Raw genomic sequence first — 20682 nt, 5'->3', positions numbered from 1 at the left:
ACTGCTTGAAGAGCAACAAAAAGAATGAAATTCCAGGTACCAGACAACATTTTCTGTGTTCACTATGGTCTGTGGTCTGCACAGTTCAAAGACATGCCTGTTAGGTTAATTGGTCTCTCTACATTGCCCTTAGGTTTGTGAGTGAGTGTGTGCATGGTTGTTTGTGTGTTGCCCTGTGATGGACTGGCGACCTGTCCGGGGTGTACCCTGCCTCTCGCCCATAGACTGCTGGAGATAGGCACCAGCTTTCCCGTGACCCACTATGGAATTAGCGGTAAAAAATGATTGACTGACTGACTGACTATGGTCTGTTTCATGAAGGTTGGCGGCCTGATGTGCATCAAGCTTATTATAATGTAACTGCTGAGAAAAAAAATTTATTGTGCAAATACACAATAGAATGGTGTCTTATTTACATGAATATAAAAGACATTGGAAGTTGCTATGTTGAAAAAAGAAAAAAAACTGTACCATTTAACAATTCTAATCGTAGATGCATGATTCAGTCATCAAACTGGGTCGACTTGGGAATAAATTCACTGGAATGACGGATACTACACAAAAAGCTGGTGCATTTATTCAAGTCAGCAAACAAATCCGGTTCAGAGAAAAACAGAGGAAAACAAAAATGACATAAAGCAGAAAAAATAATGCTGTTATACCGCCAAAAGCAATCTAAGATACAATCACAACAGCCTTTAAAATAACCCCAGATGTTCTCAAAATAATTTTTTGTTTGTCTGTTTGACCGATTCCACAGAATATGCATTCTAGGCGATGTTCCTACACCTCCGTGCCATCACAGGACATTAACGAGCTTAAGCTTTGCTAAGCAAATCTGCCAGATTCTTGTGGGGAGGGGAAAGAAAAACATATAAGATGTATATCAAAAAGACTGACTTAAAAGGATTAAATATTTTATGGGAATTATTTATCTGACGCAGTCTTCTTCGAGATATAATATAGCAAAACTGCTCGAGAACATGAGGCACTTATTCACCCTTAGGACAAATACCATTTTTTTTCTTCCACTGTCCGTAGACATTCAGACCGGGTGAACTGCAAACTGTAAAGTGCCCACAGGTGTGAAGGTGTTTGTCCATGTGTTAGTCTGACCTGTCTGGGATGTTTCCTAGCCCGTTGCCTCGTGCGAAGCTGGGACACGCTTCAGGAGCCCTCTGACAGGGTGGACCGGAATAAGAATGAGTAACTGGAATGCATGGATGGATTAATAGGCCGCACACTGAGAGACATGGCTGCATTCGTTGACACTAAGACTGATAATGACCACGTTAAGATGGGCCATGGGACACGTGGCCATTAGTGGCTGATGTTGGAGCACTTTCATGGAGCGTACTCGGGGAGAGTACCTTTCAATTTGAGATTCTCTGCATTCTTTCAGCAAATCAATTCAGGAAAATACTGTGCCCTTGAATTTCATTACATGTTGTCAAAAGTGGATGATTTGCGTTTACACCCTTCACCTTGCATGTCTTTTGCTGTTTGTTTCTCTTAGTGACATGTAAATGTTTTCCTTTTTCCCAACAAGTCTGTCGGACCTGTGCTTTATACCATGAGTGCCAGCTAAAGCAAGGGCTTGACATTAGTGACTATAATTATAAAAGATATTTAATCTGGCCTGTTCCCAATCCGCACTGTACTCTGGAATAGTTTATGCCGCAATTCTCCAAATTCTAATTCGTGTTGTTCAACTTGTAGTTAGTTCATTTCTATTGTATTTAGGGAGCATGGCAGAATTCAACCTGTCCTATCAGAGCTCCAGCCATGTGGACATCCTGAGTTGAGTGATTCTGCTTGTCACAGTTGCATTTCCACATCATTCTCTGAGTCTTTCAACACAAAATGTCTTGGAATCCATTTCTCATGTTAACACCTGCTCTAAGGGTGGGCTTCTGTCCTTCTATCTGTCCTAGGAATGCATATATATTTTACAATGCATTGCAAAAGTATTCATATACATTGAACATTTTCATATTTTGTCACATTACAATCAGAAATTTCAATGTGTTTTATTGGTATTTGATGGGATGAATCGACACAGTTGTGAAGTGGAAGGAAAATTACACATGGTTTTCAAATCAGTTTTAAAATAAAAGTATGGCATGCTTTAATATTCAGGTCCTTCTGACTCAGCTACCTATCACTGCAATAAAGGCTGCTTGTCTTTTGGGGTATGTCTCTACCAGCTTTGCACATCTAGAGACTAAAGTTTTTGTCCCATCATTCTTTGCAAAAAAGCTCACGCTCAGTCAGATGGTCAATCTTGTTTTTTTTTTTTTAAATTTGATTCAGCTTTTGACTTTGTGACATGGTAATCTAAATATGCTGTAATCTTAACCACATCATTGTAGCTTTGGCTGCATGTTTAAGGTCATTGTACCACTGGAAAGTGAACTTCTTGCCCATTCTAACATATTTGCAGCTCTTAACATATTTTCTTCCAGGACTTCCTTGTATTTTGCTTAATCCATCTTTCCATCAACTCAGAGCAGTTTCCCTCCCCCTGCAAAAGAAAGGCCTCTCCACAGCATGATACTGCCACTGCCATGTTTCACAGTTAGGGTGGTGTGTTCAGGGTGATTCTGAAAGCTTTTGTGAGTCACTCTATACTAATTACAAAATCAGACATATTAAATGGCAGTTGACAGAGAAAATACATTTTCACACTTAAAGGCAAAGCAAAGAAAGAATTTAAAAAAATTAAAATTACATAATAAAATATATCCTTGATGTGTGTTCATGAAAGACACTTTCACAAATGAGTAGTTATGAAATAAATATTCATAGAATAATTGAAAGATTAAGCAAAAGTCCCCTAGGTATCAACGTTGGTAATATTAATAGCATCTCTCAGGCTGTGTGTAGGACGTGGGTGAACAGATCTTTGCAAAACAACCCCAAGCATGTGCCAGTGAAAATAATAAAAGTTCTAAGAAATGCCAAACCGAGTCCACAAAGTGATTGTTTCTGTTTGTGTGCATGCATGTGTGGGTTCCGATGGAAAAACAATGTACATAGCTCACAACAACACGTAGACATACGTCGGTATCGTCCATAAAAAAAAGAAACAGACAGGCTTCGAATGCATTGCTTCAGTGGCTCTAAATAATAAATGTAACAGCTTTGATTCACAGCCAATCGCGGCCGACTCTCACGCGGCACAGGTGAAGGCGTCAAGAGAACACAGGAATTTCCTCTGATTCCTGCAGCTTATCGAAGATCCAGGGGATTGGTGGTGGATTAGTGCTTGTTTACACCAGGATAAGCATAATATAGGCATGTTTATGGTTTTTTATACTCTTGTACAATTACTTTTAGATACTACATCAGATGTGTTCGATAAATGCAAAGTGAAAGTCAGAGAGAATCACTCCCTCTCTGTTATTATGAAACACTTTAAATATGCTTTAAACAGCCTGCCTAATGGTTCATTTGCACCCGTCCCAGCTTGTTGTGGCCTCAGATCCGGTAGAGGTTCTGTTTGTCCGTGTGGCTCTCCTAGCTCTGAGCGACACCAAGTTCAGCAGTCTTTCTAGTTCATCTCCAGAACCGGTCAGACTGGCAGAGCCGAGTCCTTCCTGATCCTCCTGTGATCCTCTCCATTGCTCCTCCTGTAAATCCCATGCCCTCAAAGGGGGCATGAGCTGAGCCGGGTGAAGGTTCAGGCCTGGTGGGCTTGATGGGTATCCCTCGTAGGCTCGTCGAGTTGGGGGTAAAGTGTCATAGAGACTATCTGAGTCGTCATCTGGCATTGGGTCGTGGCTATCCTCTCTGTACTCCTCATAAATAGGCGAGGAGGTGTCTTCAACACTGTCACGGTCATGTAGCTGCAGATGTTCTCTGTGGTGCACTGCTACATCCCTGCTTCTCATCTCCATCTTCTTCCCTTCCCCTTCATGTCTCCTTTTTTCTTCTCTCTGCACAGTTTGTCTTCTCTCCCACTCGCCAGACTGATTTCTCTCCCACTGGAAGGTCCTCCTCCTGTTCTCCTGGCCCAACTCGTGGCCTCTGTCACCATTACAGCTCATCATTCTGGAGTCGAGCTGGAGGGAGCGTGTGCTGCCTCCGCGTCTGATGTTCTGCTGGTCGTCACTGAGGTTGTAACGGGATCCCACCTCAGGCGGATGCAGCCGTGACGGTGACAGCCAGCTCAAACTCTGAAAGGAAGTCTCCCACCGGTATGCTGAAAACAAAAAGACAGAAAGAAGAGGATCTCTTCAGGTGGTTTGGAAGTGTTTTACAGACAAAAAGTATTATTTTAACGAGGAGCTGATGTATTCACACTCACATGCTGCATTATAAGCCCAAGGGCCCCTGGAATGAAAACTAATGGTGCTTTAGGCAGGAAGTACTTACTTTAAACAGTCTCTTTTACTGTCTTTTGCATAAAGTGAGGAGGAATGATATGATCAGTCTAATAGGTTTCAAATCAGTAAAAATTAACAGCATTTCAAGACCACTTCATAATCCTAACAACAGGAGGTTGACTGAGGTGAGCCAAGCACTAAACTACAGTGCTTTAAAAAAACATTTATACATTTTGTCTTGTTACACCCACAAACGTCGTTGTATCTTCTTAGGATTTTATGTGACAGACCAACATAAAAGTAGTGCGTAATTGTTTAGCAATAAGGAACATGATACAGGTTTCTTAAACTGTTTTACAAATACAAATTTGAAAAGTGTTGCACTAACTTGTATCTTTTAAGTTTTACAAACAGGTTCTCAAATGGATTTAAGTCTGGATTTTGACTAGGCCATTTTAACATATCCATGCTGCGATCTAAACCCTTTCACTGTAGCTCTGGCTTAATATCTTTATATTTAGAGTTGTCCAGCTGGAAGGTAAACCTGAACCTCAAGTTTAATAGATTTTCTTTCCATTATGTCTTTATCCATCAACTCTGACCAAATTCCTTGTCCATGCTGTTAAAAAGAGTTCCCAAAGCATGATGCTGCCACCCCCATGGGTCAGAGTGAGGAGTGATTTTTATGTAGGCTTAAAAATTCAGCTTTGGTCTAATCTGACCAGAGCACTTTTACATGTTTGCTGCTTCCTCTGCATGGCTTGTGACAATCGTGATCATAAGCCTCAATGCAGCTTTTCAGGTTTTTCTTTGTTAATTATTTGTCACATAAAATTACAATAAAATACACTTTTGCAGTTTGAGGTTTTAGTGTGACAATCATTATGTTAAATCTATTTTAGTTTTTCTTTATGAATATTTACTTAAACAACATGTCGTTAGTTCATTTAATTTTATCTTATCCTCTCAGAAACTGGTAATTATTGAACATTAATTGCATCCTTACACCAATTCCACTTTTTCAGCTGTCCCCCCCCCCCCCCCCGAGATGTTGGATTCAATTTTTGTCTTTTCCTTTAGTTTTCTGTAGATGCCATTTGGTTTTAAACTGGAATATCAACCTTTCAAAAATAAATACCTTGCGCTTCTTGTGCTTTGCACCGTTGCCAAGAATCTTTCCCTGAGAAGAGGAGAAGCTTGCAAGGCACTGTACATATAAATTATTATTGCATTCATTATAAGTTGTATCCTTTTAAACTCTTAAATGTTTTCTCAGCTGTATAAATAATTTTCATTTATAAAGGCTTGCTATGAAGTTTCAGCTGTGTTAACCTACTTTCAGAATATTTATTTCTGCACATAAAAGGAATAACTATATATATATATATATATAATGCTACATTTTGATACATGCTCTTCATTGGAACAAATTATTCTGAAGGAATTACAAGACAGTTAAGCACAACTTCCAACAAACTATAGCATGCAGATTGCATAATTCATGGTTCGGCTAATGAGCTTTGAATGAAAAGGTATCATATCGATGAAGTGAGAGGAGCTAGAGGGGTCAGTCTCTGTGTGGGATAAAGCGTACACTTCATTAGTCTCCAGGAGAGTGCCAGCTCCTGGGGTGCAGTGCAAGATACACACAGACAAGAGACTTTTATTAGACTTCCATGCCAACAAACCAGAAAATTGATTTTTTCTTTCTCAGCATGCTGCACTGCTGAATATATTTAAATAAAAAGGGAATGAATAAATAAATAAACAAATGCATGCTCTTACAATCCACAGTGTACTCTTTGACGAACTCTACACAAATCTCATCGTTGTTCTGTAGGAGGTGCCTTGCTATCGGTGAAATGGAAACAAAACAATCATCTCATCGGACAGAAAAACCTGGATGATGTAAGTCTAAAAACAAAGACTGAATACAGCGAAAACATGGAGAAGAATATTAAAGAAATGCATGATAATGGGAGCTCATTACTAGTAAATGTAAATGGACATATACACAAACAAACAAAATTCACATGATCTAAGTGTTCACAAACAAGCTATAATGCTAAAAAAGCTTGAAAGAATGGGCTGTAAGCAAGATATGCTGATACATTAAATGGAATTAGGTCCCTTTTCAGACAAAGTATTAAACATTCATTCATTCATCTTCTATACCACTTATTCCACAGTGGATCACGGGGGAGATGGTGCCCATCTCCAGCAGTCTACAGGTGAGAGGCAGGGTACACCCTGGATAGGTCGCCAATCCATCGCAGGGCAACACAGAGACATACAGGGCATACAACCAGGCGAGTTGGCTCAGAGTAGTCATCTTGCAATCAGAAGGTTGTGGGTTCGATTCCAGCTTCCTCCTGCCATATGTCGATGTGCCCCTTGGTCAAGACACTAAACCGATCTGCGTATCGGTGTATGAATGTGTGAGTGTTAGTGAGTGCGCTAGTGTAAAGCGCTTTGAGTGGTCTGTATGACTGGAAAAGCGCTATATAAGTTCAGTCCATTTACCATGCACACACTCATTCACACCTAAGGGCAATTTAGAGAGACCAATTTAACTAAGAATCATGTTGCTAGACTGTGGGAGGAAGCCGGAGGACCCAGAGAGAACCCACGCATTGACGGGGAAAACATGCGAACCCCATGCAGAAAGACCCCTGGCCGGGAGTTGAACCCAAGGCCTTCATGCTGCAAGGCAACAGTGCTACCAACTGCACCACTGTGCAACTGGTGAAAATAGATATATTTATGTTTTTGGACTTACTATATATATATATATATATATACTACAAGTCTATTAATGTTGACTGCAAAGTCAGTGGTAAAACTGTGGCTGATGCCCCATTTAGTGTGAAAGAGGAAGTGTTTGAAGCTGCCTTCTTCGTTGCTGTTCTGTGCAGATGTGAGACTTGGCTCAAAGTGCCCCTAAAATCTTCTGAGGCTGTCATAAAGGCTTTGGGTGAAAGCTTTACCGTACTTAAACAGATATAATTACCTATAAAACAGCTTGTCTTGTGGAAAAGTTTACCTCATGTTTATTTCAGTAGGTACAGTATATTTAACACAAAAATGTGATGAAAGTAGATCCTTAAATATTTCAAAAGCTAGGAGCATTCTGATGTATTCTAGATATGACCTAATCATCCACAGTATGGCTTCAATAATTCTATAGAAATAGTACTCCCAAAGTGTGGCAGCTTTTCTAGACAGACAATGCAGCCCACTCAGTACTGAAAAAAATGCCAATGGCAGCTCAAGAAAAACAATAAATAGTCCAAAGTGGTTACTCGGCCCCATATCTGCCTGAACATCTGTGGGATGCACCAGAACAAAACCCGATGCCACCCACCCACAGTAAAGATGCATTGCCAACTCCTCCACTTCAGAGAGCACTGGAAATGCCAAGAAATCCCATGTGAATGACAAGAAGAATTGAACTTTAGATTAGAAGGCTGGTGCTTTTCATTTTTGTAGCCGAATGGAACAAAAAGCAGTAATGATGATGTTGCTCTGACATGAATTTATTTCCTTTTTTTCAAGATTCACAATAAATGCGTGCATCTCAATGAATTAGAATATCACCAAAAACATCACATACTATTAAGAAAAGGATTTATAATACAGAAATGTCCTGTTATGACTATGTGAGATTGCTGACCTAACAGTTTCCCCTCACAAGGAGAGTGAACCACAAAATCAGTCAGTCATCAGTCATTTTCTATACCGCTTCTTCCATAGTGGGTCGCGGGGAAGCTGGTGTCTATCTCCAGCAGTCTATGGGTGGGATGCGGGGTACACCCTGGACAGGTCGGCAGTCCATCGCAGGGGAACACACAAACAACCAAGCACACACTCATTCATACACCTAAGGGCAATGTAGAGAGACCAATTAACCTAACAGGCATGTCTTTGGACTGTGGGAGGAAGCCGGAGTACCCGGTGAGAACCCACGCATGCACGGGGAGAACATGCAAACTCCATGCAGAAAGATCCTCGGCCCGGGAGTCGAACCCAGGACCTTCTTGCTGCAAGACAACAGTGCTACCAACTGTGCCACCACAAAATGTCATTGTTAAAGAATGTCCCTGTTCACAGAGTGCTGTACTCAAGCACAATAATGCAAAGGTACATGAAAGAAAAACGTTTGGCAAAAAAAGATAAAATAAATTTGGGAGGATTGTGAGGTCCAGTCCAGAGTCATCTTTTTAGAATAAATTAAATGTTGCATTTCATTTGGAAATGAAGCTACCAGAGTCTGAAGGAAATGTAAAGATAGTAAATTTTCAGAGTTGGCCTGACCTAATCCCCTTAGAGAATCTATGGAATATTAAGGAATATTGAAAATGATGAAACACAAGATCCGACAATGCAGGCATACTGAAGGTTTAAACCTAACTTCCTTAACACCTCAGCCGAACCACAGTTTTATTGTCTCTGTGACACATCTGTCTCTTGACACAGATGCATTAATTCATTAATTCATTAAAAAGAGGCCCAACCAAGTATTGAGTTCATATGCAGTATTGTAAATAGGCATACGTTTTCAGAATTTCAGAATTTACATTTAAATTATGAGCTATAAAATATATCTATATACTGGTATAAACAGAGTCTGCTAATCTGTAGTGTATCATGTGCAATAAATGCATTAATAGAGGATAATGTAAAGAATACAATAGGCTGGGTTTATAATAACTGCTCGGCAGGGGAAGTCAGAGGGATGGATTTTTAATAAGATGTTTTTCAGCTGCTTTGCGTCTCACTCACCCGGGCTGTTCCACTGCTGTTCTTTGTCCATGTTTGACACTTCAAAGGGAGAGAGAAAGCAGAAGTCAGAGAAAGCCGGAGACAAACAACACAGGAACCAAAGAGGGAAAATTGAAGTAGAGAGACGTGCTGTCAGAAACTGAAAAAAATATAGAAAATCTAAGCAGGATGTTTTATTCTTAATAAGAACAGGGATTCAAGTGCACAGCCTGGGTTGCATTGAGCACACTGTATCATTTTTGCTCTGCCGCTGAACAAAGAGTTCAGTATCAGAAGAGAAACACAAAGAGAAAGAGGAGTTAACAGAAGATGTTCTTTCATACCTTCACTTTCAATATCATCAACAGCATCATTGACTAGACGTATGACGGTGACTATGGATGCTAGAAAGAAAACAAAGAGAAAAACAGACGAAAAGAAACAAAGTCAGTGCATTTTTTATTATGTGCCACTGCAATATGAAAGAATGAAATCAATGCTGTGGGCACATATGTTGAAAACACAAAGAGGGGACACGTTACTCTTACAAGCACGTTTTTATTCAGGTTCTCTATAAAGAGTGGGAAAAACAACTTGTTTTTAACACAGCCATGTGAATTAGACAGGAAAGACAGCAACATGGACACCCTTTCTAAAGAGCAGAACACCAGACAAATTCACATATGCATGACCATTAACATGGCTGACTTCAACCAACCCATACAGGGGTTGGACAATAAAACTGAAACACCTGGTTTTAAACCACAATAATTTATCAGTATGGTGTAGGGCCTCCTTTTGAGGTCAATACAGCATCAATTCGTCTTGGGAATGACATATACAAGTCCAGCACAGTGGTCAGAGGGATTTTAAGCCATTCTTCTTGCAGGATAGTGACCAGGTTACTACGTTATACTGGTGGAGGAAAACGTTTCCTGACTCGCTCCTCCAAAACACCCCAAAGTGGCTCAATAATATTTAGATCTGGTGACTGTGTAGGCCATGGGAGATGTTCAACTTCACTTTCATGTTCATGTTTCTTGCTGTGTGTATTGGTGCATTGTCATCCTGATACATGGCACCGCCTTCAGGATACAATGTTTGAACCATTAGATGCACATGGTCCTAAAGAATGGTTCGGTAGTCCTTGGCAGTGACGTGCCCATCTAGCACAAGTATTGGGCCAAGGGAATGCCATGATATGGCAGCCCAAACCATCACTGATCCACTCCCATGCTTCACTCTGGGCATGCAACAGTCTGGGTGGTACGCTTCTTTGGGGCTTCTCCACACCGTAACTCTCCCGGATGTGGAGAAAACAGTAAAGGTGGACTCATCAGAGAACAATACATGTTTCACATTGTCCACACCCCAAGATTTGCGCTCCTTGCACCATTGAAACCGACGTTTGGCATTGGCATGAGTGACCAAAGGTTTGGCTATAGCAACCCGGCCGTGTATATTGACCCTGTGGAGCTCCCGACGGACAGTTCTGGTGGAAACAGGAGAGTTGAGGTGCACATTTAATTCTGCCGTGATTTGGGCAGCCGTGGTTTTATGTTTTTTGGATACAATCCGGGTTAGCACCTGAACATCCCTTTCAGACAGCTTCCTCTTGCATCCACAGTTAATCCTGTTGGATGTGGTTCGTCCTTCTTGGTGGTATGCTGACATTACCCTGGATACCGTGGCTCTTGATACATCACAAAGACTTGCTGTCTTGGTCACAGATGCACCAGCAAGACGTGCACCAACAATTTGTCCTCTTTTGAACTCTGGTATGTCACCCATAATGTTGTGTGCATTTCAACATTTTGAGCAAAACTGTGCTCTTACCCTGCTAATTGAACCTTCACACTCTGCTCTTACTGGTGCAATGTGCAATCAATGAAGACTGGCTACCAGGCTGGTACAATTTAGCCATGAAACCTCCCACACTAAAATGACAGGTGTTTCAGTTTCATTGTCCAACCCTTGTACATGGCTACTATAATGAATAAAAAAAGATTATACTGCAATATTGGGGGGGACACAGAAGACAACTGTAGTGTTTTAAGGCAATATAGGTAGGATACAACCCATGAAATTTCCATTAATCTGATTATATTGTAAACCTTTCAATTTATTGCAGCTATTCAAGTGATGTTAACGTCAACCCACTCAGCATGTGTTTTTATACTAATGCAAAGTGCATTGACAAAAAGCACTTTAGGTAATGCAAGTGGTGTTGCAAACACACTTTTTTTAGTTAAACTTTTTTGGGAAACAAAATGTTACTATTTTGAGAGGTCTAGATGCAGCCCTTCCATAATCAGTTCTTTAGGTCATTGGATATAAGCTTCAGTTGAAGATCTTTTGTTTGTACTTCTAAAATCTAGCAACTGTTTTAGATCTGATAGTAACCAGGCCTGAACGAAGCTAGTGAAACTCTACCAAAAAATGTGGTTTAGCACAGTTCATTCATAATAGGACCTGGTTTTTTTGGATAGTGCTTTTTTTTTATAACTAATAATCTTTTTCAATTATTTATAAATTGGATTTTGTTTTTACTCAGGTTATCTTTGTCTGATATCAAAGTTTGTTTTGTGATCTGAAACACCAAAAACCACAAGAAATCTGTAAGGGGACAAATTATTTTCACAGTATCATATACAGACAATAATGAAACATTAAGAAGCGCGATGCACTGTTAAGTGGTTTCAGTCGTCCAGTCCTACCATTGTCATCAAGGGACTCAGAGGTGTAGGAACTGATGGAGCGCTCTTCAGAGGTGGAGTCTGAGAGACATGCCGCTTCCTCCTCCACCAGCTCTGAAACATACAGCACAATATATATAAATCATATAAATCAGAAATACAATTAAAATCATAATACTCTATTAAAATCATATAAAATCATTTTCGGCATCAAAATCAAATTAGAATTACACTAAAATTAGGTCACAAGGTATACTAACAAAGGTTTTTTCATCTTTCATATATCTACAGACCTATTCAATAATTTAGAACATTTTTGAAAAGTTAATTTGTTCCAGTAACTTAGCTCATTAGGTGAAACACATTATTTATATTAACTGTTTCCAAGCCATTATTTCTGTTAATTATGAGGATTTTCTGCATACAGCTAATGAAAACACAACATTTAAGATTAGAATATTACATCAGACCAATAAAAAAATTATTTTTTGATACAGAAATGTGGGCGGTTTGAAAGGTATGTTTGATATCTGCTTAAAGGTTATAATAAAAAAAAAAACTTAATCTGACAAACAATCCTCATTGAAACACATATTTGAATTTATTGAATTTGACCATATAATTAAGTAGCGTAAAACCATAAAACTAGGATTTTCTCTTACGACCTTAAGTGAATCAAATCAATAACATAATTAGTTTTTTATTTTTTATTTTTTTGTGCTAAGTAACTGGAGAAAAAAGCAGAGATTTGTAGAATTACAAAATCCACCTTTGAGAACAACATAAAAATGTAGAGTATAAATTTCTGATGTTACAAGTCAATCAAGTCATTTTCTTTGGAGTCCACAAATGACTGAAGAACTGATTATTTCAGAAAATGAAGATCAATGCAGAGAGAGAAGTAGACAAAAACCAAAGAGATACTCTGAGGTTGAGAAGAAACGGGGTCTATTTCACAGGAGATGAATTTAAGAGGTGTATGAAAATGGTCAAACTTTCATACTGATGGTGACAAATTGAGTTCAATTAGATGAAGCAAGAACAGTCTGGATAGAAAGGATCTTACCATGAACGCTCCTTTTTACTTAATCATCAGAAAGAAAAACTAATTTTCCCACCAAACTTAAAATCCAATTTCTTTGTAGCAGGTTCTGGTTGGAAAGAAGCCAGCCTGAAATGATCATCCATTCATTTCTGAATCTGTCTTGATTAACTATTTCATTTCAGTTGCAGTGCCTTCTGTACCTGTGAGCCTTTTGATGAGAGCTACCTCTGAAATGAAGCATTTTTAGTTTGGTGCATTGTTATCTGCAACACTGAGAACTATTAGACTAAGTTTTGCTATATTTGTTCACCTGTTCCTCTTCCGAACAAAGACTGAAAAAAACATATCAAAGCAGAACAGCTTCCATAAAAAGTTCATCAACTGAAGGATACAGTGATGCGTTAGGAATGAGAGAAGTTTTGAAACCATTGGGTGTTCCGGCTATCAGCAAAGCAGAAACCAAAGATCTCACTTGAAGATGTAAACCTGACATTTTGTGGGCAGAAGAGTCGACTTAAATTTCATGTGGAGAAATCTACCAGAATTCTTTAGTTACCTTTGACTTGCATGTCGACAGAGATGCACTTCAAATAAATGGATGCTTACAAATCAGTGTGATCTCTGACACTGCTTTTCTTTGCAGTTATTTGGAAGGCTGTATCCTTTCAAAGAACCCGCTTGCTTCTGAGTGATTGTTTGTCAGACAAGTGTCAAAAGGGCACAGCAGGTACTTGGGTGTCACAATGAGTTGGCATGTGACTGTTAAAACTGTTTGCAACACGGTCTGTTGAACCCGGACAGAGACAGGTACATCGCTCTTCCAGGTGCGCTAATCTCAGAGCAATATAATGCCCGGTTTCACATAATTGTTCCAAATGGGAGAGGGATGGAAAAGGCACACGAAGCGGGATATCAAGGGCCCAAAAACGGATTTTCATTGCAAAATGAAATGGCATAGGAAAGAGAAGTTGCAACTTTGCCATTGTGATCAAGGCTAACATTTTCCAAATATTAAGCTACATTAGAAAGGTTTAATAATGAAATGTAGGGAGAAACAGAAAAAGTGAAACGACATGTGGTTGACATTTTTGGATGAACCACAGAACATTACAGTAAATAAATGCGTGTTATTAAAGCACCTTGTAAAAGTATTCATACCTCTTGAACGTTTTCCGTATTTAATTGTCTTATAGCCAAAAACTTCAATGCATTTTATTATGACTTTCTGTGATGTTCCAACACAAAGTAGTAATTATTTTGATAGAGGAGAAAGGCTTTAAATATTTTTTTTTCAAAAAAACAATTTGTAAATAGTGGCCTGTATTTTTATTCAGCCCCCCGAGTCAATATTGCTATTATAGCTGTAATTCTTTAAGGTTATGCCTCTACCTGCTCTAACCATCTAAAGACTGAAAAGTTTTCCCATTCTCCTATAAAATCGCTCAAGGTTAGTCAGGTTGAGTGGATGGGGTCAGTCGACATCAGTCACATAAAGTCTCTCCACGGATTCTCAGTTGGACTGGGACTGCTCTCAAGTTTGGCAAGTAGGAGATCAATATCCTTCTAGTATCGTGGGGGGCTAGTGCTTATCTCCAGCTGTCATTGGGCACAAAGCAGGGTACACCCTGGACAGGTTCCCAGTCTATCACAGGGCAACACAGGGACACAGAAGACGAATAACCATACCTAAGAGCGATTTAGAGAGACTAATTGGACTGTGGGAGAGACCAGACATGGGAAGAACATGCAAACTTTATGTAGAAAGTGGAAAGAGCTTAGATCACGAACTATGAGAACTAACCACAGATCTTCTGTGGATGTAGGCTTTCTTACACCCTTCTGTCTCTTCATGTGTGTGTGTGTGTATATATATATATATATATATATATATATATATAAATATATATATATATATACACACACTACACTTGGCCCTGTCTTTCATTGTTTAACCCTGTCTCTCCTAGACATAGCTACTGGCTGAGCTTCTACTGTGACTTACTGTATGTGATCTCTTTCATACTCTAGGGTATGTCCCAATTCAGGGGCTGGATCCTTCGTCGACCGCTAAAACCATGGAAGTGAGCAGCTGCGAATTGGGACGGTCTAGCATTTACCAGCTGTTAGCACATTCCAGCACATTTCTTTATCAAAAATGAATATTGAAAAGCTTATTTATTCTCAATCACACTCTCCAGCGATACAGTAAGCTTACATAAAATTGTCCATTTATTCAGGTTAATTTTAATATCACCTGTAATGTCAAGTCCGTTAACATGAACAAATGACACAATAAATTAAAAATAATACTAACATAAACTAATAGAAATCACTTGTGTTTAACGTTCACTGTGATGACTGCCAGCGGGAGCTCAGTGTCGGGAGTCAGGTCAGATCTCTCCAGGTTTAGCTTGCCTCACCGCCAGAATGGCTGGCGAGGCAAGCCGGCGGCTGTTACTACGGCGGGAATGGAAAACTCTGAACACGTCGGAGCATGTTTGAAATTAAGCGATGTCTTGATAAATCAAGCAGATATTTCACGTCTACACAGTTACATTCCCACACTAAAAACATTGTAATAGTTCATTTGTGTCACAGAACATGTAATATTTTACAGTTTACTCACAGCTTTTGCAGCTGTGGTCTGCCATGGCTGCCCCTGCTTGACCAATCCGCTTCGATCCGCAATGAATCATGGGAAATGATGGACCGCGAAGGATACTCATGAGCCATCCTTTAAATCGGGCAAAAAAAGGACACATTTGTCGGCCTCATTTGAAGGAGTCTCGGAAGGATTCGTGAATTGGGACAGCATTCGTCGCCGCGCTGTGACGTAATCGGTCTACAAATACGGTCTTCGAAGGATCCAGACCCTGAATTGGGACACAGCTCTAGACTTAAAAACTGGCTCAGAATTCATCTGCTTAGCTGTCTTTCTCTTCTAGATGAAGCCACTAAAGGAGCTACTACCATTAACGTTTTACTTTCCTTTCCCATAGAAAGTAGTCCTGGATCAGTGCTTCTGTGTTTTTTTTTTTGTGTCTCTGCTCTGTTCTCTCAAACCCCCAGGCGGACGTGGCTGATGGCCTCTCACACTGAGCCTAGTTCTGCTGGAGGTTTCTTCCTGTTAAAAGGGAGTTTTCCTCTCCACTGTCGCTACATGCATGCTCAGTATGAGGGATTGCTGCAAAGTCAACGCACGCGACTGTCCGCTGTTGCTACATGATTATCCAGGAGGAGTGAATACTGCAAGTCACTGACTCGATGGAATCTGTTGGGTTTCCTTAAATAGAATACTTTTTAACAAATTTGAATAATAAACTGAATCTGACTGCACTGTTTGATAGTAAGGATTAATTGGATTATATGTACCTGACTTGAAATCTGTATGATTGAATGACTGAATTGACTTTGTGAAGTGCCTTGAGACAATGTTGTGAATTGGTGCTATATAAATAAACAAATTCGAATTGAATTGAATTATAATAGTGGTTTTAGATGCTTATGGTTATCCTTATGCCCGCGTTTAGTTTGAATTTTTTGTAGTGTTGGTATTATTCAACCAGTGATACAAGGGATCTTGAGTCTCTATTTTGGGGTTGAGAGAACAAAAAAATGGGAAACACACAACCATTTCAAGACACTAACTAAATCAATGTTTGAAAACAACTAGTATAAATGTGTCGGGGCATACATTTGAAGAAAGGCAGGAGTATAGCTCTCTGTAGGAGAGATTATTTCCTTTGATGTGCCATTTGGGATTTTGGCAACTGTAATTTTAGGAGTCTTTGGCATGCACACACATGTTTAATCTAACAAACACACTGAGAAAATTGGATGCGAGGGAGACAAATAATCAAATATATTTCTGAAAATAATAAATAGAAACAATTGCCATTTTGAAATGATTACCTAAATTGTGCATTGTAACACAAATCTAAAATTATCAGGCAGAAATTCAGCTTCTGTTGTTTGCAGCTGTTTAAGCTGCCAGTTACACTCTAAATATATATTATTTAAGTGCTTCTTATCTGTTTATTTTTTTCTTCGTTTTAAAAAGACAATTCTGAAAACCCAGTAGCACAACATTTATTTGAAAAGGCTTTGAGATCTTGCATTTTCTATCCAATGATGGTATTTTACACATCTATGCCTAATTTCTATTGAAATTATTAAAGATTCAAATTTTTTGACCATCTATTTAAGGTTTTGCCATTTTACTCCTAGCCATGAGGTGCAGAATAATGCCTGGATAGCACCTTCAACTTCCTAGACCCACACTATGTATTCATGGTCCAGTGTTTACGGTGCAGGTAATGTTTTGGGAATGTTCGCGGTATGGCAGTATCATCAGTCAAAAGAAAAAAGGTACCCAGTGCAGCTGCCCCAGTTCTTATTCAGAAAAAGAGGAGGATTATCAGTTTTAGCAATAACGTAAAGCTTTTACGTTTTCCTCCTCAATCATTAGTGTGCCAGTGATTAGGTTACTTTTTATAATGGATGCAGCTAAAAATACGTAATAGGTTTTACTTCAATCCACTCACTAACACACTCCATGCACAGGCCCTCTTCACTTAAATCCACTTTAAAGCTCTAATTGATCAAATACAATGTGTCTAGTTCCAAATTGTCACATTTAATTTATTTGCAATAAATAGAATGTTAGCATAATTAATTTATTAGAGGTTTGCAACTTGTCTACTTTTAAATTTCTGCACAAATGTGCACCCCTTCCTTTGTTTAGAACAGTCAATAACGTTTGAAATTACAGCACTTATTCTCACTAACTGTAAGCCAGACAGTTGACCATACTAAGCCCCAATAGTTTTACTACTGATTCCTTTTCAGCAACAAACACATTGTCACAAATTGCTTTATGTAAACTGGTATGTAATTGCTATGGTAATAGTGGCATTTAAACTGAACTGAAAAGAAATGGAAATTCAAGGAGTTTATTTGATGAGAAATCCTGTTTTTGGCTACGAAAACCTTTGTAATGTGGGACCACAATTTCATACTGGTACTCGTCTTTGGCTTTTTCCGGGACTCCAAAGTCCTCTTTTCACGTGAAAATACATTTTGCATTTCATTTGAAAATCAAGATCCAAAAGTCTGGAAGAGTGGAAAGGCACATAATGCAAGTTGCTTGAGGTCCACAGTGAAGTTTCCACAGTCAGTGATGATTTGGGGTGCCATGTTATCTTCTGCTGTTTAACCACTGTGTTTTCTGAAGTCCAAAGCCAGAACAGCTATCTAAAAGGTGATTAGAGCATGCCATGCTTCCCTCTGTTGACAAGCTTTTTTGAAGACTTGACCACACTGCCAGAAGTACCAATAATTGCTTTAATGTCCATTGTATTGCTGTGCTCGATTGATCAGCAAACTTGTTTGACCAAAGCACCACATACAATCTGTAAAGTATAGTTAAGAGGAGGATGAGTAGACCAACAACGCAGATGAGCTAAAGGCCGCTATTAATAAAACCTGGGCTTCTATAACACCTTAGCAGAGTCACAGGCTGAATGCCTCCATGCCACAGTGCTTTGATGCAGTAAATCATGCAAAAGGAGCCCTGGCAAATTAAGTGGTGCATGTATTATACAGTATATGGACATACTTTTCACTAAGCTGACATTTCTGTGCTAAAAATAATTTCATTGGTCTTATTTAATATTTAGATTTTTGAGAAACTATATTTTTCTATAAGCCCTAATCATAGACATGAACAGAAATAAAAACTTGAAACATATATCTATCTGTGTGCAACTAATTTGTTCATTATATGACTTTCACTTTTTTAATGAAATTACTAAACTAAATAAACTTTTCACTAACATTCTAATTTATAGGGATGCATGTGTTTAGTATTGTTACATGTTAAATAATGCTGTGTTCAAAAGCTATAATTATTTTCATAGTTTGTGGTGTAAACAAAAACAGTTTTCAATAAATTAGAGAAAGCAGCACTTAAACTAGTCATTAACACAGTAATCTGGATATTAATTTGCTATTTAACCACTTTTTAAATAATACACCCTGCTGTGTCTGTAGACTATCTGTCCTATTCTTCATTTTCCCTGCATACACTCAGCGGGGGAATAAACAAATAAAACTACTTATTTCCTACTCTCACAGGATGAAATCAATAATTAATGAGCAGGAAGTTCAACCTGGAAGCTGTATTATTCAAACAACTTCTCTTACAAAGAATCGAAAATATCTGATATCCACCTTTGCTCTGGCTAAGGCATCAGCTCTGCCTGATTACTTTGACCATTCATACATAAGTGATGTTAGAGACGAAAGGCAGATCCAAGATGACATAATTGCCAATTTGAGAAGTGGAACTGAGGGTTAAATTCTAATTTATTCCTCCAAGGAAAGTCAACAGAAAAGTGAAATGAAGGGAAAGCAAAATAAAAATATGACGTTTTAAGCATTCTTGCCTACTCAGGGCCATATTCTTTGATGTTTGTGATCAAAAGGCACACATCACTGTGAAATAAGCTGTCACAGTGAAAATGGTGGTGCAGTGGTAGCACAATGAGTTCACGGCTGTGCTCTCTTTTACCTTTTGTGATCAGATGGTGTGTGTTTATGCGAGAGTGTGCATCTGTGCATGCAGGATATCACAGTCTTACCCTGTGGACTGTTAGCCCTCTGGGTTCTCTCCAGCTCAAAAGCCCTCTGTCCCCACTCCTCCTCCCTCTCGTCTCTGTCCCTCTCCAGGCCTTTCTCTCTGGTTTCTTTGCCCTGCCATGACACTTTGTGGGCTGGACTGTGCTCTGGGCGACGGGCCAACGTTGAGGGGAGATTGGGTGCCACGCTGCACACTGCAATGCCTCTCCTGTTGGCCATACCTCGGACATTAGACACGTCTGAGAGGAAGCTGCTCATCTGTAGAGACAGACGATATGCAGAAAATACTCGCAGTTACACTCAGACAGGTTTTTGTAAGAATAGCCATAAATAATGTGTATTTTGAATCTTGCTCATGTACATTTTTCACTGGTAATAATTTGTAACCAAATATATTGCTTTTTGGTTCTGTTTTTACAGCGTTTTCTAAGATTTACAGCACCCAGCTGTTTGAAAGAATTGAACCTGCTTTAAAAATTAAATGCTGTAAACTCTGCAGATTTCTTTGCTTTGTCTTTTTTACTACAGAGACCAAACAAATTTTAATATCAGACAAAATTAACCTGACCAAATAAAATCGTAGTTTTTAGATAAGGATTTTAGTTTAAAATATTAAGAGAAAAAAAGCTATCCATACCAACCCGGCCCTATATGAAAAAAATAATTGCAACATAAACCTGATAACTCACTGTGTTACACTTGGCAAAACAAAAGCAACTGTGTTGTTTTTCTGATAACTGCCAACCAGTTTTCACACAGCTGAAGTGAAATTTTGCCCCACTGTTCCGTAAATTGTTGTTCCTTTAATCTTCTAGAGTTTAAATTCAGCTTTGATGGGTGGCTTCAGAGTACAAACAGTCTGTTTAAGGTCATGCCCCAGTATCTCAAGCTGGTTTTAGTCTGGAGCTTTATTAGGACACTCTAAAACCTTCATTGTTGTTCGAATTATTGTCCTGCTGAAAAAACCAAGTGCTCCTGAGGTCAAGCACTGATAGAGACCAAAATTGATGGTTCCATAAATTACACCCAAGTTGTCCAGTTACTGAAGCAGCAAAGCAGCTCCAAGCCCTTACACTATCATTACTATGTTTGACTGTTTTTGTGATGTTTTATTTCTAAAATGCTGTGCAAGTTTAATGCCAAACGTAACAGGACACATACCTTCAGCTTTTGAAGGTATGTGTCTTGCATGGAACCAAGTCCACAGAATATT

The 20682-nt window shown here is 39.0% G+C and overlaps 1 protein-coding gene across 1 annotated transcript in view; it reads right to left on the bottom strand.

Annotated features, from left to right (window-relative positions):
* Positions 1-552: 552 nt before the first annotated feature.
* Positions 553-20682, bottom strand: part of LOC124875918 (protocadherin Fat 3) — a 131868-nt gene continuing 111738 nt past the window's right edge. Inside the window, exons 47-52 of the mRNA XM_047378341.1 lie at positions 19472-19727; positions 11807-11899; positions 9434-9493; positions 9111-9149; positions 6114-6179; positions 553-4204 (exon numbers count right to left, since the gene is read on the bottom strand). Of these exons, the coding sequence (XP_047234297.1) occupies positions 3450-4204; positions 6114-6179; positions 9111-9149; positions 9434-9493; positions 11807-11899; positions 19472-19727 (1269 nt within the window). The 3' untranslated portion in view covers positions 553-3449. The remainder of the gene's footprint in view (positions 4205-6113; positions 6180-9110; positions 9150-9433; positions 9494-11806; positions 11900-19471; positions 19728-20682) is intronic.

The sequence above is a fragment of the Girardinichthys multiradiatus genome, chromosome 11 (genome assembly GCF_021462225.1).
Source record: "Girardinichthys multiradiatus isolate DD_20200921_A chromosome 11, DD_fGirMul_XY1, whole genome shotgun sequence".
Lineage (NCBI taxonomy): Eukaryota > Metazoa > Chordata > Actinopteri > Cyprinodontiformes > Goodeidae > Girardinichthys > Girardinichthys multiradiatus.
This window is presented reverse-complemented; position numbering and strand designations above follow the sequence as displayed.